General features: G+C 41.4%; 1 protein-coding gene across 5 annotated transcripts in view; it reads right to left on the bottom strand.

Annotated features, from left to right (window-relative positions):
• The window catches only part of MAP3K3 (mitogen-activated protein kinase kinase kinase 3), a 63,698-nt gene that overhangs the window by 31,481 nt on the left and 11,302 nt on the right, over window positions 1-20,915 (bottom strand). For all 5 annotated transcript variants that reach the window (XM_027626583.2, XM_027626587.2, XM_027626588.2 and 2 more), the window contains 2 exons: window positions 7,665-7,705; window positions 1,869-1,968 (listed from right to left, as the gene is read on the bottom strand). In XM_027626583.2, the coding sequence (XP_027482384.1) occupies window positions 1,869-1,968; window positions 7,665-7,705 (141 nt within the window). The remainder of the gene's footprint in view (window positions 1-1,868; window positions 1,969-7,664; window positions 7,706-20,915) is intronic.

Here is a 20,915-nt window from a genome sequence, read left to right as displayed (position 1 = left end):
TTGGGTTCTCATACTCTGTTGTGTTTTGTTTTGTTTTTTGAGAGAGGGAGAAAGAGAGAGAGAGAGTGAGCATGTGCCAGTCGGGGGGTGGGGAGAGAGGGAGAGCAAGAATCTTAAGCAGGCTCCACACCCAGCGTGGAGACTGACACAGGGCTTGATCTCACAACCCTGAGATCATGACTTGAGCCAAAATCAACAGTCAAACCCTTAACCCACTGAGCTACCCAGGCACCTCTTCATATCCTATATTTCAAATGTTTTAGTTTACATACTTTGAAATACTTACATCTGCATTACTTATTCACTGTAGAGTTAGTGGTTTATTTTCCAAATTTGCTGTATTTCTAAAATTTGTCCAAAACACAAAAGATCAGATGGTCTTATTTTTGTTAGCTATTTAGCAATATATCCAATTGTAGCTGTACATTTTGTGTAACGGGGACCAGGGAGTTTTTAGTCAACAAATCTCAGCTTCTACAGATTTCAGCCCCCAAACCACATAAGAAGTGCTTTTTAATCCCCATTGAGCTGAGGGGTTTTGTTGTTTTGTTTTGTTAAATATAGTTGACACATAATGTTACATTAGTTTCAAGCATAGAACACAGTGATTCAACAAGTCTATACATTACGCTGGGCTGACCACAAGTGTAGCCACCATCTGTTGCCATACAGTACCACTGACTATATTCCCTATGCTGTACCTTTAATCCCCATGATTTATTCATTCCATAACTAGAAGCTTGTATCTCCCACTTCCCTTCGCCCATTTTATCCATTCCCCACCCCCACCCCTCTGCTAACCATCTTTGTTCTCTGTATTTATGGGTCTGTTTCTGCTTTTTGTTTATTTATTCTTTTGTTTGTTTTAAATTCTACATATAACTGAAATCATATGGTATTTGTCTTTCTCTGTCTGACTTATTTCACTTAGCATAATACCCTCTAGGTCTATCTATGTTGTTGCAAATAACAAATCTTTTTTATGGCTGAGTAATATTCCACTGTATACACCACATCTTCTTTATGCATTCATCTATTGATGGACCCTTGGGTTGCTTTATGGAGGAGATTCTTAACTCTTCAACCAATAAAACAAAACTATATAGTAAGGACCAGTTTCTCAAAAAGCCAGGATGTTGCTTGGCTTTCCTGTCTTGCCTTCTAACTCAATTTCCTCAAGATGCACTTTTTTATGCACCATCTCTTTCCTAGGCACCAATAGACTGCCTCTCACAATAATGCAAGGCACCAGCCCAAGCAGACTATAGCCTCTTGTACCTTTCCTGGAGCTGGGAAAGCAGCCAAGTAACTGACATTCAAAAGAATTCCTTCCTGGGTGATATTCAAAGTATGAAAAAATAAGGACTAAAGGGGGACAGAAGAAGAATTAAAGAAATCACTTGTGTAGGTGCTAACTTTGGAAATGAGCTACAGTTGGTAGTTAAACTGAGAGAAGAATCCAGCATTTATAACTGTCAATAAAAAAACTACCCACCAGTTTTCCACACCTTTCCAGCCCCTCCTAAACCTCTGCTTCTTGTTAAGGCTGTGCTGGAAAGAAAAAGATAAGCTACAAAACGTAAAAGAGACAATATAAGCCCTGACCCTGGTACCATAACTGATTCCACCATGGAGTATTAGAGCTACCAGCACTGAATGAGCAGGGGAATGGAAACAGCTATGTAATCTCCCATGTAGTAAAAACCACAAATCCCAGAATGATTGGAATTAAGAAAAGAGGCTCCAGAAAATGAAAACTTGCAGATGATATTGGAGGAACCAACTAAAAAATCCTCAGTGAAGCAGGAAGAAAAAGGTAGTCAGCTGTCACCCCTCCTTGTCCCCACACCATCCATCTAGTTTCTTACCTCATTGTTCATGTAATGTAGATCAAGAGGCTGCCCAAACACTGTTGTCACCTTGTGTTCCACATCTTCATATCTCACAGGCCGGCTGAACGCTATAATTCTGATAAGGAATAGGAAGCATGGTTAACTGTATATTTTAAAAGTCAGATTTGGAAAGTCAGGACTTCTGAGTGATATCTTCCTGTTCTTTTAAACATAGGATTCCCTTTTCTCCTTTGCATGGCTTGCCTTTCTCTGTTTCTTTTCTTCTCCTATCTACCTTATTTTTTTCACCCTTCTTCGGAGCATCACAAGCACTGCTCAATCCCAACCATTGTTCTATCACTTCAGCTTAGATCTGTCAATGACAGTTCAGTATCAAAGCAGGACACCTGGATTTAAAAACTAGGTTCCAAATACTCCTGTTAGGAAGAAAACCTGGAGACTGGAGCAGCATTCCTGAAAACATGGTCTTAACTCCTAAATGACTCAACTCCAGGACTTGAAAGGTTTTTTGTTTTTTTTTTTAAGATTTTATTTATTTGACAGAGAGAGACACAGCAAGAGAGGGAACATAAGCAGGGGGAGTGGGAGAGGGAGAACCAGGCTTCCTGTGGAGCAGGGAGCCCGACACGAGGCTTGATCCCAGGACCCTGGGATCATGACCTGAGCTGAAGGCAGACGCTTAACGACTGAGCCACCCAGGTGCCCCTCCCCTTTTAAGATTTTTTATTTATTCATTTGTCAGAGAGAGAGAGAGCACAAGCAGAGGGAGAAGCAGGCTCCCTGCTGAGCAAGGAGCCCGATGAAGGACTCGATCCCAGGACCCCGCGATCATGACCTGAGCCAAAGGCAGACGCTTAACCGACTAAGCCACCCAGGCGTCCCTAGGACTTGAAAGGTCTTTTCCATTGCTGATGCCAGAGGAATCTCAATGCTAATTATCCTCAGAATTGAGATTTCCTACCTCAGAGTCAAAGGAATTCCCCCCTGAACTGGTTATATGCCTCAGTTTTCTTAACTAACGACGCATGTGATCGTATAAGTAGTGTTGACATTGACACTGTTCTAGAGAGACTCATTAGGTCAGTTCAAAGAATAATTTCTATAAATAGAGAGTAGAGTAAGAACCTGTTCAAAGAGGTATTAAAATGATTTGTCAATTAAACATCACAGCAAAATTTAAAAGTGGGGATAGACGAAATATATAAAATGAATGAAACACAGAAGAATGAAATATACAAAAAATTGGCAAAATGTTGATAATGTTGAAGCTGCATTACAAGTTCAGAAGGGTTCAGTATGATATTCTACTTTTGTATTTGAAATTTTCATAATAAAAAGTTTTAATGAGGGGCGCCTGGGTGGCTCAGTCGTTAAGTTCTGCCTTTGGCTCAGGTCATGATCCCAGGGTCCTGGGACTGAGCCCCGCATCGGGCTCCCTGCTCCTCAGGAAGCCTGCTTCTCCCTCTCCCACTCCCCCTGCTTGTGTTCCCTCTCTTGCTATGTCTCTGTCATTTAAATAAATAAAATCTTTTAAAAAAAAGTTTTAATGAATATATTAGGTTGAACTATATGGTACTGCTGGTAGTCAACAATTTTTGATATACAACAGTGGCAATTTCATATGGGTACAACCCAATACTCTAAAACTTAAATCCTTAAGACAAAAATAAGCAAAGATATAAATGAGACAAGAGTGTATCAGAAAGAAACTCATATATATTCTATATATATACAGAAGAAAGTATAGGATTAAAAAACAATGGAGTGGGGAAGGTCTTCCTAAGCATTACATAATACAGAAGACAAGAAGAAGACAGATTTGACAACAAAAATTTAAAGATTTATTTATTTATTTGAGAGAGAGAGAGAGAGAGCATGCACATGTGAGCAGGGGGAGGGGCAGAGGAAGAGAGAGAATCCTCAAGCAGACTCCCCACTGAGCACAGAGCCCCACACAGGACTCCATCCCAGGACTGAGCCACCCAGGTACCCCTGACAACAAAAATTTAAACTTTTTTTTTTTTAAGATTTTGTTTATTTATTCAACAGGGAGAGACACAGCGAGAAGGGAACACAAGCAGGGGGAGTGGGAGAGGGAGAAGCAGGCTTCCCGCCAAGGAGGGAGCCTGATGCGGGACTTGATCACAGGACCCTGGGATCATGACCTGAGCTGAAGGCAGACACTTAACAACTGAGCCACCAGGTGCCACCAAAAATTTAAACTTCTGATAGAAGAATGAGCCATCAACAAAGCTGAAAAACAAATACCAAACTTGGGGAAAAAAATCCTTGTAAAATCAATAAGAAAAAGACAAACAACCCAACAGAAACCTAGACAAAGGATATGATGACACAATTCAAAGAATTATGAATGGTTAATAAACACATGAAGTTATGTTTAATGTGATGGGGGAAATGTATATCAAGACCAGCTTCATCTCTTGGCAGCCTAGACTGGATGAAATCTGATTAGTGCTTGGTAGAAGAGCAGCATGCAGACCGGGAATCTCTACAGTTCTTGCCCTCCTTGATGCTGAGAAGTGTGTGGTTCTTTTACATCTTCTCTGCTCCCCCCAGAGTGGGAAGTGGTATAACCAGAGGAAGAAGCAATAAACCACAGGAGAGAGGATCTAAGCCACTGGATTTTAATGGAATCTGATAATTGCTTTAATGCTCTTCTGTGCCAGGCTGGCACAAATAAGTGGGCAGCAAAAAAGATTCCATCATCTAGAACTGTGCTCTTCAATATGGCAGTCACTAGCCACACGTGGCTAGTTCAATTCAAATAAATTGAAATTACATTTTAAATTGGTCCCTCAGTCTTACTCAGCACACTGCAAGTGCTCACTAGCCACATGTGACCAGTGGCTACCATAGTGGACAACACAGGTATATAAATTTACATTACAGCAGAAAGTTCTTTTGGACACACTGATATCAACCATAGTCTATCCTATCCTTCACACAAAGCCTAACATCTCAGGAAGACAATTTCTCCATAACTTTTCCTTCATTCATCACCACCTTTCATTTTTGGAAATTATATTGCTGAATATATTAGTTTATATCCCACCTGGAAATCCATCCATATTGTAATCCTTATTCCCCTCAAATCGACTGTTTCAAGGAGTGATACTGTTAGATTCTACCTAGATATGGCTTATACAGATAAAAGGCGTTTCTGGAGTCTTTTAAGAGAATGGCTTCCCATTAATTCCTAATAGCTAATCATACCCCCTTCATCAGGACCCCAGCAACAGTCTTTCTGAATAAAATACTAGAAGATCTTTTGGAAGTCCCTAGTACACTGCTAGAAAAGGATCAGACTCAGATAAATTCTCCTGCATTTGGTCTGGCAATGAGGCATTCAAAATCTCCAAAAGCAGCCCCGAACTCAAGATCAGAAACCAGGACTTTCAGGTTTGGTAAGATCTAAGCTGCTGCCATCACACTAAAAAACAGGCATTTTTAGTCCGTGCTTCAAAGAGGGACCTAACACCTGTGACAAACACCCCCACCATTGTCCAGACAGGAAGATTTTCAAAGGGAAGGAGTTCGAATCTATAGTCCTCCTCTTCTGCCCTCCTGGGGCTAAAAGGGAAAAGCGTTAGGAACCTGATTCCTACCCTTCCAAAGTAAAGAGAAACAGAATGGATACCTGGCATAGATGAATGGAAAAAGTCACTATTTCTTTCCTCTTTTCTGTACATTCTAATTCTATAAGGGCCTACAACATTTAGATAGATACTATCCATATTCCCTGCGAAAAGTAAAGAAAGCCCACAATAATATTCTCTACAAAATCCTAAAACTTGAAACACATGAAACCAGAGCTGTCTGGCACAGAGCAGCTTGAACTTGGCTTCTCTGCACCAACTTTATGAAGTCCCCAATTCCACACATAGTACACAAACAGTGAAATGCCATGGCTCCTGAAAACAGCTCCTTAAAAAGAGAATGCAGTTTTCAAAATCTTGATACCAACACTCTGCTGCTCAGGGCTTCGAAAGGCCATTCCTACCTGACCACCTTAAATATTTGTGGTTTTGATCTGGTAGCTTCTCTGAAACTAAACGCACACACTTTCTCAGTGTAAGTCCGCTCACTGTAACTGCATACCACTTTGGGAACAGGAATTCAGGAAAGCGTAACTGCATAATTAGGCTCCAACACAACTGAGCTTTTGATTTTGCATCTACTTCTGAAAACTCTCTGCTACTCTGAGTTTGGCAACCCCTCCAAAACCCAGTCATACCAAAAGTGTGAAAAGCAGCAACAATGAAGTGACAATTTAACTTCCCTGCTACTGGCAGGACACAGGATGAGCAGCTGGGACAGAGCTCAGAAGACTTCTCTCCCTCTAGGCCTGAAAGAGCCCTAGAATCCACATGGCAGCAACAGGACTAAGGCTCTGCAGATCATAGTGTTTCCACCTGGCAACCTCTGCCAACCTTGCAGGCCTGGGAATGGATCTTTTTAAGGGAGAACAGTAGCCATATATCCGGACCTGTGCTAACAATGTCTGGAGGCACTAAGGTCCTCTGGTGGGACTTATATAATAGGAGAAGCTGATTCTCATGGGTATGCTCTTCACATTTCCAAATGCTCAAAGCAAAGGAAAAAGGAGGCTATCAATGGGAGAGAACAGCATAGCAGGAAGCTGATACTGAAAAGCACACTTGGGCACATATATGCCACATGCATGCACACACAGGGTTCTAATTATCCCATGACCAGAGTTCTGTATGCTTTTTAAAAGCTTTTCCTTGGGACGCCTGGGTGGCACAGTCGGTTGAACGTCTGACTCTTGGTTTTGGCTCAGGTCATGATCTCGGGGTCCTGGGATCAAGCCCTGCATCAGGCTCTGCACTTGGCATGAAGTCTGCTTAGGATTCTCTCTCCCCCTCTCCCTCTGCCCTGCCCATTTGTGCTGTCTCTCTCTAAAATAAATAAATAAAATCTTAAAAAAAAAAAAAAAGTTTTCCTCAAGGGGTGCCCTGGCTGGCTCAGTTGTTGGAGCATGCAACTCTTGATTTTGGGGTTGTGAGTTCGAGCCTCATGTTGGGTATAGAGATTACTTAAAAATAAAATCTTTAAAAAAATAAGTTTTTCTTAAATAATTTGAGAAATTAAGTGGAGTCTTATTTTTCTCCACTGAGAACTTCTACCTTGACTTCCTACAAAAAACGAAAATACTAACACTGGAGAAAGGACAGAAGAGTTTCATAACATTACTTTCACTTCCTTAACAAGTAAGATACTCAATATAGACTGAAAAACTCCCTCTTTCTATATCCTCAAATGATCTGAAATCTTTCACAACTGACAGACTTGATACAGCTTCCCAACCCAGACACATTATAAAGAAACTTCCAATTCACTACCTGGCCCTGATGTGGACAAAGCCAGGGCCACTCTACTGGGCTAGGAATAGACCACATCACAGGAGAATCCCAATCTCCTTCTGATTCATGGCACAGCGTCAGTGTGTTTGGAAGCCCTAACTCTGAGTACAGCTGGAGTTCTGACTTCCTCCCTCCCCTAGCAAAATGGTGGACCCCACAGGAATAGAATAAGAGCAGAAGAGCAAAACAGCAGCAGTTGAAATGGCTTCCAATTCTAAGACTAGAAATAAAATTCAATTGGTAAGCCAAACCAAAGATGAAAATTACCTTTTTGTACCCAATCAACCCCATCACTCAGCCAGTGACCCCACAGGGATCACTCCAGGGAAACAGCTTTCATAAGTTCAATGCTTTCTGAGAACTTCAGCACACATGAACACAATCACTGATCAGAGGGCAGACTTACCGCCTCTCCCCGTTGTGCTCAAACTTGATTCTGACGTCACTCTGCCAAAGGAATGATAGACAGGTTAGCAAGTTCTCTGGCATGTGTTATCCTGCCATTCCCAGGGAAGCCTCAGGGAGCCCGTTAGCAACGTTAGGCAAACATCCCCGATGGCTCCTGTTCCAGCTTCTCGCCTCAAATGCATTCCTTTCCAATGAGTCGGGAGCCTTCCAGTTCTAACCTCAGGAGCAACAAAGATCCCCAAGTGGCTGCCCCAGCTCAGCTGCTATGCTCTAACAGGTCATTTCTAAGTTCTACACTCTACTTCCATAACTGGCTCTGGAGTTTCTCTCACCATATCACCTTCCGCCCAGGATACCTTTCCTTCTTGGCTGATGTGACTGAACAGAAAGAGAAATCTCGGGATGGATACTTCCTAGCTATGGGTCCACAAGCAAGTTACTTGTCCTCTTTGAATCTTGGTTTTTCCATGTATACAGTACACCTACCTAATTTGCAGAGCTGCTATGAGAACTAAACAACATAATGTAAGTAAAACACCTGATACATAGTAGACATGCTGTAAATGGTTGCTGCTGCTACAAATTTTCATGTCCCTTTCAAGACCACTCCCAGGGGGGTAAAGTGGAACCCTGGGCAAGTTACTTTAGAACTGTTCCCAGATTTGTCCTAAATGACCATCATGGGTAACCTATAAACTGCAGGAGGACATGAATGACGTCTATCTTGTTTCTGTATCATCAGTAACAAGCAAGGGGAATGGTATATATCTGTGCTTACTATTTATTCAAATGGATTAACTGGGTAAAGAACAGAATTGTGTAGAGTGTAAATATCAGAAACAGGAGGAAGTAGAAGCATCAGAATGTTTAGAAACAAATCAAGGAGGAAGAGATATTGTAAAGAGCAAACAAATGACTCAAGGGAGTTTAAAATGGCAGGAAAAGGGAAGAGATATTATAGAAGAAAAGGACAGGTATAGAGAAAAAAAGAAAAGTAAGACTGTCAGGAAACCAACAAATAATAGAGATGGAGGAGAGAAAGAGTGCATAGTCATTGATGAAAAGTATACTGAGAAAGAGAAATGAACAGACTGTGGCTTGGAAGAAAGAAGATTCCAGAGTATCTTTAGATGAGAAACACAGAACAGAGAGAGAAGATGACAGAAACAGGACAGAATGTCAAAGGTAGGGTGGGTACATAAAGGACTTCCTTTTCCCAAGAGATTAGAAGGCTAGAATTCTCTTCCAGTCCACTGAACTGGACGGGTGGTTCTAATTTACACTCTAAAAATGATGGAGGACCTCAAAGAGCTTTTGTTTATATAGATTATTATCTACTGATATTTGCTATATTAGAAATTAAAACAGAAAATTTAAATTTATTTTATTCACTTTAAAACAGTTAAAATATCACATGTTAACATAAACGCATTGTTATAAAAATAACTATATTTTTTAGAGTTTAGTGAGAGTACACAAATCTCTTTAATGCATGGCTTAATAGGAGACAGCTGGGTTCTCATGTCAGCTTCTGGTTTTAATCTGTTGTGATAACATATATCATGTAGCCTCTGGAAAACTCAACTGTACATTCTTAAGAGAATGAGGGTGAAAAGGGCAAGTAACATTTTAGTATTAATAAGAAAATAGTTTCGACCTCATAGACCCCCTGAAAAGTTCCTGGGAACTTCCTAGGGATCCCTAGACTACAGTTTGAGAATCACTGAATCAAAATATAAGAATGTGCTCCTCTATCCCATTATTTTAAAGACAAGGTGGAGTTGGGGGTCAAAGAGCTTCATGTCCCTGACAAGTTCACACACTAAACAGTGGACAGCAAAGTTCCCCTGACCTGCAATGTGACAACTATTCAAAACACAGCCCTGATCTTGCCCTCTCATCATCCTTTAATGTAACATACGGACCACTTTATCCATTAATAGTATATGAAAATAGCTAATATTTATTGAACATTTACTGTGTACTAAGCCTTGTTCTAAGCATGTTACATGTATCAATTAAACAAATCCTCACAACAGATACTATTGTTGTCCCTATTTTACAGGAGAAATTGAGTTACAATGAAGTTAGATAAGTTCCCCCAAGGTCACCATGCTTTAAAGAGCAAGCCAGGATTCAAACCCTGGAAGCCCAGCTCTTAACCACCCATGCTATGCTACAACTTAAGTGTCTCACAGGCAAAGGAGGTTTATTTTATTCTCAGATGCAGGCTTCAGTGGGAGAAACTATCAAAGGATCTTTTGTGATCTTACTTTTTGGAACTCATGGAGGAGATGGAGGAATAATGGAGTCAGAACCAGGAGACTGAGGTACCAGTCATGTAGTAAGGTATAGGGCCTGGGGAACCAGTAGTGGAGGCTTTGGCTGAGGTTGTGAGTAGATAGGGATGGAGGAGGTAGAATGGGAAGGCAGTGTGCTCCCTCTGGTCTGCACTTGCACATGCATGCTATCGTGCATGTGTGGGCATATTTGTGCATGCGTGCATGCACGAGCAGAAAGGTGGGACAATGCAGCTTTCTGTCTTCTTTTTCTCCTTCCCTGAAATGCTGAGCAGTTAGCATGGCAAGGGCCCTCCACAGCACAGTGCCTACGACAGGCTGCTGTGCACCAACATGCCACCTCCAGCTTCCTACATGCTCTAGTCCCACAGCCAGCTCTGGAGTTATGTAAGCGCTCACCAGTCTGCAGCCCTGTCTGTCCCTGCAGGTGGCTTACCACAGCCTTTCACCTCCGGCTCTGCACAGCCCAGCACACCTTGGTGTAGCTCTCATTATTCCTATTTTTTAGTAATAGATTCTATTTTTAGAACAGTTTTTGATTTTCAGAAAAATTGAGGAGATACAGCCCACATCTTCTTCCCACCAGTTTCTTCTATTATTAACATCACACATTAGTATGGTACATTTGTTTTTGTTACAACTAATTAACCAATATTGATGTATTAACTAAAGTCCATTCAGAGTCCCTTAGAGTTTATTTCTGTTGATTTAAAAAAAAAAAAATTGTAGGGGGTGCCTGGGTGGCTCAGTCAGTCGAGCTTCTGACTCTTGATTTTGGCTCAGGTCATGATCTCAAGATCGTGAAATTGAGCCCCAGGTCAGGCTCTGTGCTCAGTAAAGTTTGCTTGAGATTCTCTCTCTCTCCCTCTGACTCTGCCCCTCCCCCTGCTCGTACTTTCTCTCCCTCTCTTCTCTCCTTCAAAATAAATAAATAAATAATCTTAAAAAATAAATAAAAAATTTGTATCCCTCTGTTGATTTTTATCTAACTTTTTATAGCAATAAAAAAACATACAGCAATAGCTCTTAAACTGGGACACTATACTTTGATGCACTTAAAAAGGAATCCCCTCTGTCCTTTTGTGGGACTGAAGGAACTAAATTTATTTCATCATGGCCATAATTCAAGCACTATTCAATGTGAATTCAGTTAGAAGGGGAATTAAACTTTTGCCTTAAACCATAAATCACTCCTACTCAAGACTAACCAAGCCTGTAATTAGTAAGCAGTGTAAACAAAGATGCCCAGCGCTCTGAATCCCTTCTCTGATGTGGTGACAGCCTTTCCAGAGCAGGATGCCTGCATGTACCACACAGTGGGCCCACATCTGCCAAGTTCCTAAATCTGAGCTCCCCCTGTCAGGCTGACCAGAATAAGCCATGGATAAGGAAAGTTCAGAGAAACATCATTTTATTCAATTCCTCCTGCCAACCATTCTCCTTGCCTCTCTGAGACATTTCACACTGGTGGCCAAGTCCTCTTCTATGAGGTTCTCTCCTCCCTTGCCTTCTGTGACTCTTCCCAGCCCAGACAACCTGCCACCACTCTAACCACTTCTGCTTCTTTGCTGGTTCCTCTTCCTCAGGCCTTCTCCCACCCCTCCCCCAACATGTGACTGTTCCTTGATGTTTGGACTTTTGGCCTCTGGATTTCTCCCCTTTCCTCACATCTTCTCTTCAGTAGGAATAAAAAAATAGGCAACTTATAAATAGAAAATACCCAAATCTCTGACCAGCCCCAATCTTTCAAGCAAAACTTCCTTGGTCTGCCATGTAACTAAGGCAGGTAAGTTCTTATTAAGAACGTAGCACTAAAGTCAAACCATCTGACTTCAAATCCTGGCTCTACAACCTCCTAGCTATATGATCTTGAATTTGACTAACCTATCTGTGACTCAGTTTCCTCATCTGTAAAGTGTAAATAGTAAAAGTATTTATCTCATGGAGTTATCAAAAGAATTAAATGAAATAATTAGGTAAAGATAGGAGAACAGTGCCTGGCATATAGTAAATGCTCAATAACTGTTAACACAGGTCCATTAGCCTTTAGCCAAAACCTGTGGGGCCAAAACTGTTTCAGAGTGCACTTTTTAGACTTAGAGAGGCAGTATACATGTCCATATATGATGCAATGCCTCCCCCCAGGGGAGGGTGTCTGGGCCAGCACTTCCACAGCAGAGGCAGAATACGAACAGGTATTCCTCAGGCATCTCTGCATTGCTTAGCCTCTCCTGAAGTTAGTTTAGGGCTTTATGACTAGTTCTGACCAAGAGCTGGGAACACCACTGAGTGCTATACTCTCTTCCCTGGCAGCCACATGTCCCAGGTCAGTGTGGCCGCCCTCAACCAGGGTCCTGACTGTGGGGAGCACTGTCTTCCTCTTGCCCATACTGGGCATAGTGTTAAGTCACTGAAGATTTAGGGTTTTTCTGTTAACACAGTACAAGCTAGTTCTTGTAGTGAAAAGTATGAATGTTCACAATAAATGGAATAAATAAAGACTATAAATAGCCCTGTATCCATTCAAGCCAGGTTTTGCTGCCAAATGAGTTTGCCACAAATTTACCAAAAAAAAAAAAAAAAAAAAAAAAGGCCTTTCAGTTTCCAGTACTCTTTGGATTTCAGAACTGCAGATAAGGGACTGTGGACCTGCAAAAATCACACACACACATAATCTGAGTTTTTTTTTTTTTTCACTATGATCTCAAACTCAACCTGGCTCCATATATGTCTGTACCAGCCAACCTCCTAAACTGGTCCCCTTCTCAGCACTGCCATTTCTCACATTGGTACCACTGCTCCCTTGGCTGCAGACTCAAACCTCTGAGTTCTGCTTGATTCTTTCCTTCCTCCCCCCTCCAATTCTCCCTTCAAAGGCCTCTGATATAGCACCCCACCTCTCATTCTCTCTGTCCTTTCTCTCACTGAGCCCCTTTCCCCTCACCCCTGGATTCCTAAGGGAGCCTCTGTACTTCCCAGATCCCTCTTTCAACACATTCTACATTCTTCTATAGTTTCGATCATCTTAACCACAGCTTTCACCATGCCCCTTCCTTGTTCAAAAAGTAATCAGTGATACCCCTGACCTGCGGAATAAAGTCTAAATTCTCAGCTGTCATTCAAAGCCCACTGGAATTTATGCTCACTCAGTTTACCTAGCCATCTCACACTGTTCTCAGCAGGAATGCTCTCTCCAGCCCAATCATCCTGAAATAGGCCATGTTCATTCTTTCCCCTAGGCCTTTAACCATTCAGTTACCTGACCTGGAGTGCCACCCTTCCTCCTTGCCACCTAACTCCTTAACAGTTCAAGTGCTACCTCCTCCAGAAATGAGTCTGTAACTCCTTCGGCTCAAGTTCACCTTTCACTTTCCTGGTGTCCTATAGCACTCACTATCTGTACCATATATTTAGGCATAGTTGCATCCTACCTCAGTTTTCTTTTTTTATTATTCATTTATTTTAGAGAGAGAGAGAGAGAGAGAGAGCGCACAGGGTGGGGGAGCAGAGGAAGAGAGAATCCAAGCAGACTCCCACTGAGCACAGAGCCTGATGCAGGGCTCGATCTCACGACCCTGAGACCACAAGCCCAGCTGAAACAAAGAGTTGGATGCTTAACCAACTGTGCCATCCAGGCGCCCCACCTCAGTTTCATTTTTTCATATATTTCTCATTTCCCAATAAGACTGATTCTCAGGGTACAGGGAACATATTTCTTTGTACGTCTAAGACACTGGACTATATAGGCACATATTGAACTGAAGGAGAGATGCCATCCTTGCTAAGAAAAAAAGTTCCAGTACAAAAATTCAGGTCTAGACAAGTTCGAGTCCACAGCCCATCCAGTAACAGTGAGGACAATGCCCAGGGGTACAGATCTGGGACCTTAGCAGGGGTGCGGGAGTAACTAACAAGGATACCAAACTTTTTTTTAAGATTTTATTTATTTATTTATTTGTCGGAGAGAGAGAGAGAGCACAAGCAGGGGGAGCAGCAGGCAGAGGGAGAAGCAGGCTCCCCGCAAAGCACGGAGCCCGACTCAGGACTCAATCCCAGGACCCTGGGATCATGACTTGAGCTGCAGGCAGGCTCCCAACCAACTGAGCCACCTAGGCGTCCCAATGATACCAAACTTAAGTAGAAATAACCTTTTCAAAGTCTAACCTCAACAAGTGAACATGCAACCCAAGAGAGCTCCCAGGAATCCCCACAAAAATCAGAGTTTATTAAACAAAGGTTTGTGAACTAATTTGACTTGACAAAGGCCTCAGCTAGCCATTGTTCTGAGTGCCCTCTCTGATTCTATAGACCTCCTTTTCCCTGTACTTGCTAGGTATCTTTGATGGCTCCCCCATCTTTGGCACTGGAGTCCTTATTTTGCCAGATAGTCAATAAATGAGAAGAAAAAAAAAAGGACAACGAAAATAATTTTGTGTGACTCTGTAAAGTCCTAAGAGATCAACGGAAGAGATGATTATAGAGCAAGCTTTTCTGCCTAGTTCTTTCTATATTCTCAGTCCTTCCATTTTATCTGGCATGCAGGAGCATTTCAGTAAGTGTCTAAATGAATCAATGATTAAATGGTATTTGCTTATCTATGGCTGCCTAATAAACCACCACTGTACACACACACACAAATAAATGTAAATATATATATATGTATATAATATATAAGTAAAGCAACTGTCTTATAAAATAAAATATCAGGCTTATATATTGCTTTATGTTTTATTTTCAAAACTAGCCAGACTATCTTATCAACAACCCTTGAAAGAGAAAGGAAGTCCTGAAGAGCCAGGTCTATCACAGTAAAAGCAAAAGACAGTCTGCTCAATCGCTGACCTTCCTGGAGGAACAGCCCCTAGAATTCTCCTTCAGAACTGATAGCCAAGAGCTCTGCCCTGCTAGTGCCTGCAATGAGGAAAGCAACTTTTCCATTCTGAAGCACCCACTAGTGAACATCTGCAAGGTCAGACCCAGCAGACGCTGGGTTCTGTTCAAGCCTTACCAGTTTGATAAGATTTGAGAGAAACAGGAATTAAAGATTCTATTTTGGGCGCCTGGGTGGCTCAGACGGTTAAGCATCTGCCTTCGGCTTAGGCCATGATCCCAGGGTCCTGGGATCGAGTCCTGGGTTGGCTTCCCTGCTCAGCAGAGAGTCTGCTTCTCTCTCTCCCCTCTGCCTCTCCCCCTATTCATGCTCTCTCTCTCTCTCAAATAAATAAATAAAATCTTTAAAAAAAATAAAGATTCTATTTCTTTCCCCACTGGGATTTTTAGAAATTAGGCTAGCTTTAGAAGTTTGCAAAGGACTTTCTGATAAACAGGAATAACAATCCACTAAGGGTAGAAAACCTTGACCCTTTCAGTTCCATGACAGTGTACACAGTTCTGATTAGAAGCTTTCGTTAGACCTCATACCACAATGCCAGAACAGAAGTGATGTAATCACTACCACTTTACATCTGACATTTGTTTCACAATGTACAAAATGCTCTACATTCTATGATCTTACAACACCTTTAAGAGGTAGACACAGTGGGTATTATTATGTCTGTATTTCAGATGGAAAAACTGAGGTTTAGAACACAGTTAAATTACTGTGATCAGGAGTCAGAAGATGTGGGTTTGCTTCCCGGCTCTACTCAAGACCTTTGCGTAAGCACTTTGCAAACTTTAAAGTATTATACGTGTACTTACGGCTGTTATTATTGTTAACTGTTATTGTTGAAAGTACTCTGTACACTGTAAAATCCTAGGTTGACAGATTAGTAATAATGACTTCCAGGCCAGTGCTCTTTTCACTATACTAAGCTGTCAACTTCACAGAGAAATTGCACCTGCTGATAAAGCACTGTGAGTTGATGACCAGTTGCTCATCGTGGCCTACAAAACTGTCCACGTGCCCCAGCCACACCTGGGATGGGCCACACATCTAAGAATGTTCAGCAGGCTCTAACCAGGCTGTAAGGCTTCCAGGGATCTAATGTACAGGAGGAAGAAGAGAGTACAGATCCTGCCTCCTAGCAAACAGTTCATAGCGAAGCTCATTGCCCATGTACTTCCATAGCTGCTCAGAATGCTTAGTTGTTGCCCAATGCATTCTTTTTCAATTAGTTACCTAGCTTGTTCACTCAAGGAAGAGGATGTCTGAAGTCCTATCAAGCAGAGATACTAAGTTAGGTTTTTCCAGTTCTTCCAGGCCTCAGCCCCCCCCAACATTTCTGTCAATGAACCCACAGCTCTTCTGCCTTTCCTTTGTTGTGTCCAGCTTGAGCCCCATGAGGTGATGCCAATCTCAGCTCTGCCTTGTAGCCAATACGGCCCTTCTCACGCTGAAGTAAGCACTCTTTGCCTCTGTCGGCACCATTCCCTCCCTAAATATGCAACTTCTCCTGCTGGCCAAAATATGTGGATACTTTCAGCTGGAACTCTGCAGTTTGAATCTTTAGCCCTATTTGACATTTCCTAGCTAATTTGGCATCTCTTAGCCATTTAAATTAGGTTTTAATCTTTCATTCCTCTCTCCCAAGTATGGACCTTTCTGGCAGAAGAACTGGTAATGTAGAAAACGGTGTAATCCTATCCTGAGCCCAAGCAAACAAAAACAATAGTATTAATAAATATGGATTCACTCCCTAAATTGTAAAGTCCTATGTTAACAGATTATTAACGTCACCACACTCTTAGGCCAGGTCCTTTTTTTTTAACTTAATTTTATTATGTTAATCACCATACATTACATCATTAGTTTTTGATGTAGTGTTACATGATTCATTGTTTGCGTATAACACCCAGTGCTCCATTCAATATGTGCCCTCTTTAATACCCATCACCAGGCTAATCCATCCCCCTACCCCCCCCCAGAACCCTCAGTTTGTTTCTCAGGGTCCATAGTCTCATGGTCCATATCCCCCTCCAATTCCCCCCCCTTTTTTCCCTTCCTACTATCTTTTTTTTTTTTAACATATAATGTATTATTTGTTTCAGAGGTACAGGTCTGTGATTCATCAGTCTTACACAATTCACAGCGCTCACCATAGCACATACCCTCCCCGATGTCTATCACCCAGCCACCCCATCCCTCCCACCACTCCAGCAACCCTCAGTTTGTTTCCTGAGATTAAGAATTCCTCATATCAGTGAGATCATATGATACATGTCTTTCTCTGATTGACTTATTTCGCTTAGCATTATACCCTCTAGTTCCATCCACATTGTTGCAAATGGCAAGATTTCGGGGTCTTTTGATGGTTGCATAATATTCCATTGTATTTCAATACCACATCTTCTTTATCCATTCATCTGTTGATGGACATCTTGGCTGTTTCCATAGTTTGGCTACTGTGGACATTGCTGCTAGAAACATTGGGGTGCACACACCCCTTCAGATCACTACATTTGTATCTTTGGGGTAAATATCCAGTAGTGCAATTGCTAAGTCGTGGGGTAGCTCTATTTTCAACTTTTTGAGGAGCCTCCATATTGTTTTCCAGAGTAGCTGCACCAGCTTGAATTCGCACCAACAGTGTAGGAGGGTTCCCCTTTCTCCGCATCCTCATCAACATCTGTCGTTTCCTGACCTGTTAATTTTAGCCATTCTGACGGGTGTGAGGTGGTATCTCACTGAGGTTTTGATTTGGATTTCCCTGATGCCGAGCAATGTTGAGCACTTTTTCATGTGTCCGTTGGCCATGTGGATGTCTTCTCTTTGGAAAAATGTCTGTTCATGTCTTCTGCCCATTTCTTGATTGGATTATTTGTTCTTTGGGTGTTGAGTTTGATAAGTTCTTTATAGATTTTGGGTACTAGCCCTTTATCTGATATGTCATTTGCAAATATCTTCTCCCATTCTATCAGTTGTCTTTTTGCTTTTGTTGACTGTTAGCTTTGCTGTGCAAAAGCTTTTTATCTTGATAAAGTCCCAATTGTTCATTTTTGCCCTCGCTTCCCTTGCCTTTGGGGATGTTTCTAGGAAGATGTTCCTGCGGCTGAGGTCAAAAAGGTTGCTGCCTGTGTTCTCCTCTAGAATTTTGATGGACTCCTGTCTCACATTAGGTCTTTCATCTATTTTGAGTCTATTTTTGTGTGTGGTGTAAAGAAATGGTCCAGTTTCATTCTTCTGCATGTGGCTGTCCAATTTCCCCAACACCATTTGTTGAAGAGACTGTCTTTTTGCCAGTGGACATTCTTTTCTGCTTTGTCGAAGATTAGCTGACCATAGAGTTGAGGGTCCATTTCTGGGGTCTCTATTCTGTTCCATTGATCTATGCGTCTGTTTTTGTGCCAGTACCATACTGTCTTGAGGATTACGGCTTTGTAATAGAGCTTAAGTCCAGAACTATGATGCCACCAGCTTTGCTTTTCTTTTACAACATCCTCTGGCTAATCGGAGTCTTTTCTGGTTCCATACAAATTTTAGGATCATTTGTTCCATTTCTTTGAAAAAAATGGATGGTATTTTGATAGGGACTGCATTAAATGTGTAGATTGCTCTAGGTAGCACTGACATCTTCACAATATTTGTTCTTCCAATCCATGAGCATGGAACATTTTTCCATTTCTTTGTGTCTTCCTCGATTTCTTTCATGAGTATTTTATAGTTTTCTGAGTACAGATCCTTTGCCTCTTTGGTTAGATTTATTCCTAGGTGTCTTATGGTTTTGGGCAATTGTAAATGAGATCAACTCCTTAATTTCTCTTTCTTCTGTCTTGTTGTTGGTGTATAGAAATGTAACTGATTTCTGTACATTGATTTTATATCCTGCCACTTTACTGAATTCCTGTATGAGTTCTAGCAGTTTTGGGGTGGTCTTTTGGGTTTTCAAATAAAGTATCATATCATCTGCAAAGAGTGAGAGTTTGACTTCTTCTTTGCCGATTCGGATGCCTTTTATTTCTTTTTGTTGTCTGATTGCTGTGGCTAGGACTTCTAGAACTATGTTGAATAGCAGTGGTGATAGTGGACATCCCTGCTATGTTCCTGACCTTAGGGGAAAAGCTCTCGGTTTTTCCCCGTTGAGAATGATATTCACTGTGGGTTTTTCATAGATGGCTTTTATGACATTGAGGTATGTACCCTCTATCCCTACACCCTGAAGAGTTTTAATCAAGAAAGGATGCTGTTCTTTGTCAAATGCTTTTTCTGCATCTGTTGAGAGGATCATATGGTTCTTGTTCCTTCTTTTATTAATGTATTGTATCACGTTGATTGATTTGTGGATGTTGAACCAACCTTGCAGCCCAGGGATAAATCCCACTTGGTTGTGGTGAATAATCCTTTTAATGTACTGTTGGATCCTATTGGCTAGTATTTTGGTGAGAATTTTTGCATCCATGTTCATCAGGGATACTGGTCTGTAATTCTCCTTTTTGATGGGGTCTTTGTCTGATTTTGGGATCAAGGTAATGCTGGCCTCATAAAATGAGTTTGGAAGTTTCCTTCCATTTCTATTTTTTGGAACAGTTTCAGAAGAATAGCTATTAATTCTTCTTTAAATGTTTAGTAGAATTCCCCTGGGAAGCCATCTGGCCCTGGGCTCTTGTTTGTTGGGAGATTTTTGATTACTGCTTCAATTTCCTTAGTGGTTATGGGTCTGTTCAGGTTTTCTATTTCTTCCTGGTTCAGTTTTGGTAGTTGATACATCTCTAGGAATGCATCCATTTCTTCCAGATTATCTATTTTGCTGGCATATAGTTGCTCATAGTATGTTCTTTTGTTTGTATTTCTTTGGCATTGGTTGTCATCTCTCCTCTTTCATTCATGATTTTATTTATTTGGGTCGTTTCTCTTTTCTTTTTGATAAGTCTGGCCATGGGTTTATCAATCTTATTAATTCTTTCGAAGAACCAGCTCCTACTTTCATTGATCTGTTCTACTGTTCTTTTGGTTTCTAGTTCATTGATTTCTGCTCTGATCTTTATTATTTCTCTTCTCCTGCTGGGTTTAGGCTTTATTTGCTATTCTTTCTCTACCTCCTTTAGGTGTAGGGTTAGGTTGTGTATTTGAGAACTTTCTTGTTTCTTGAGAAAGGCTTGTATTGCTATATACTTTCCTCTTAGGACCTAGGCCAGGTTCTTTTCACTACACTAAGCTGTAAACACATCTCTCGAAGGTTCCCCTACCCTCATCTCATCCCATCCTTCCTAGAAATGTATTCACTGAGACTTTCTCCCCATTTCTGCTTTTGGATTTTGCTGAAGAATACCCCTCCTGGTCAGAAGCTGAACATCTGCTACAATTCTCAGGAGAGACCATTCTACAACCTTGACATTATTAAGAGGAAAAAGTGATCTTGACATTTTCATTGCCTTTTACCCAATATTAGCATAAAACTTTGAGCTTCCATTTCTAAACAGCCAAGCTAGTTCCATAGCTTCACATTTCCCCCAGATCTCCATGCCTCCTGGAATAGAATCTTGGATAGGATTCCCACTGATGAGCTTATCACAATGTGTAGAAACACACGATCTGTGTGGAGTAATGAACGTCCCAATGAATCGCTAAACACCTCCAAGAATGCACTTCATTTCTTGCCCAGCAAGCCAACAGTCCCTTATATAATATATAAAGTTGTGCTGTCCAAGACAGTAGCCACTAGCCTCATATGGCTATTTAAATTAAAATTAAGTAAAATCTAAAATTCACTTCCTCAATGGCTCAATAGCTACGTGTGGCTAGTGGCTATTACCCTAGACAGCACAGATACAGAACACTTCTATCATCACACAAAGTATACTGGACAGTACTGGACAGTACTGACAGAGACTGCTTATGAATAATACTGTTTTGTGAAATGGTGACTAAAAGCACAGAACATAGGTAATCAGTAACCAGTACTCCCTACAAATCCACTAAAATGACTTGTCTAGGAAATGAACGCCACACTCTTCCAGCACTTGGTTCAGATCTGAAAGCACATTTTAGCTTTATGGGTAATTTGGTTCCT

This window comes from Zalophus californianus, chromosome 16 (assembly GCF_009762305.2).
Source record: "Zalophus californianus isolate mZalCal1 chromosome 16, mZalCal1.pri.v2, whole genome shotgun sequence".
Classification (NCBI taxonomy): Eukaryota; Metazoa; Chordata; class Mammalia; order Carnivora; family Otariidae; genus Zalophus; species Zalophus californianus.
The sequence above is the reverse complement of the archived record's forward strand: the minus strand, read 5'-3'. Positions and strand labels throughout refer to the sequence as shown.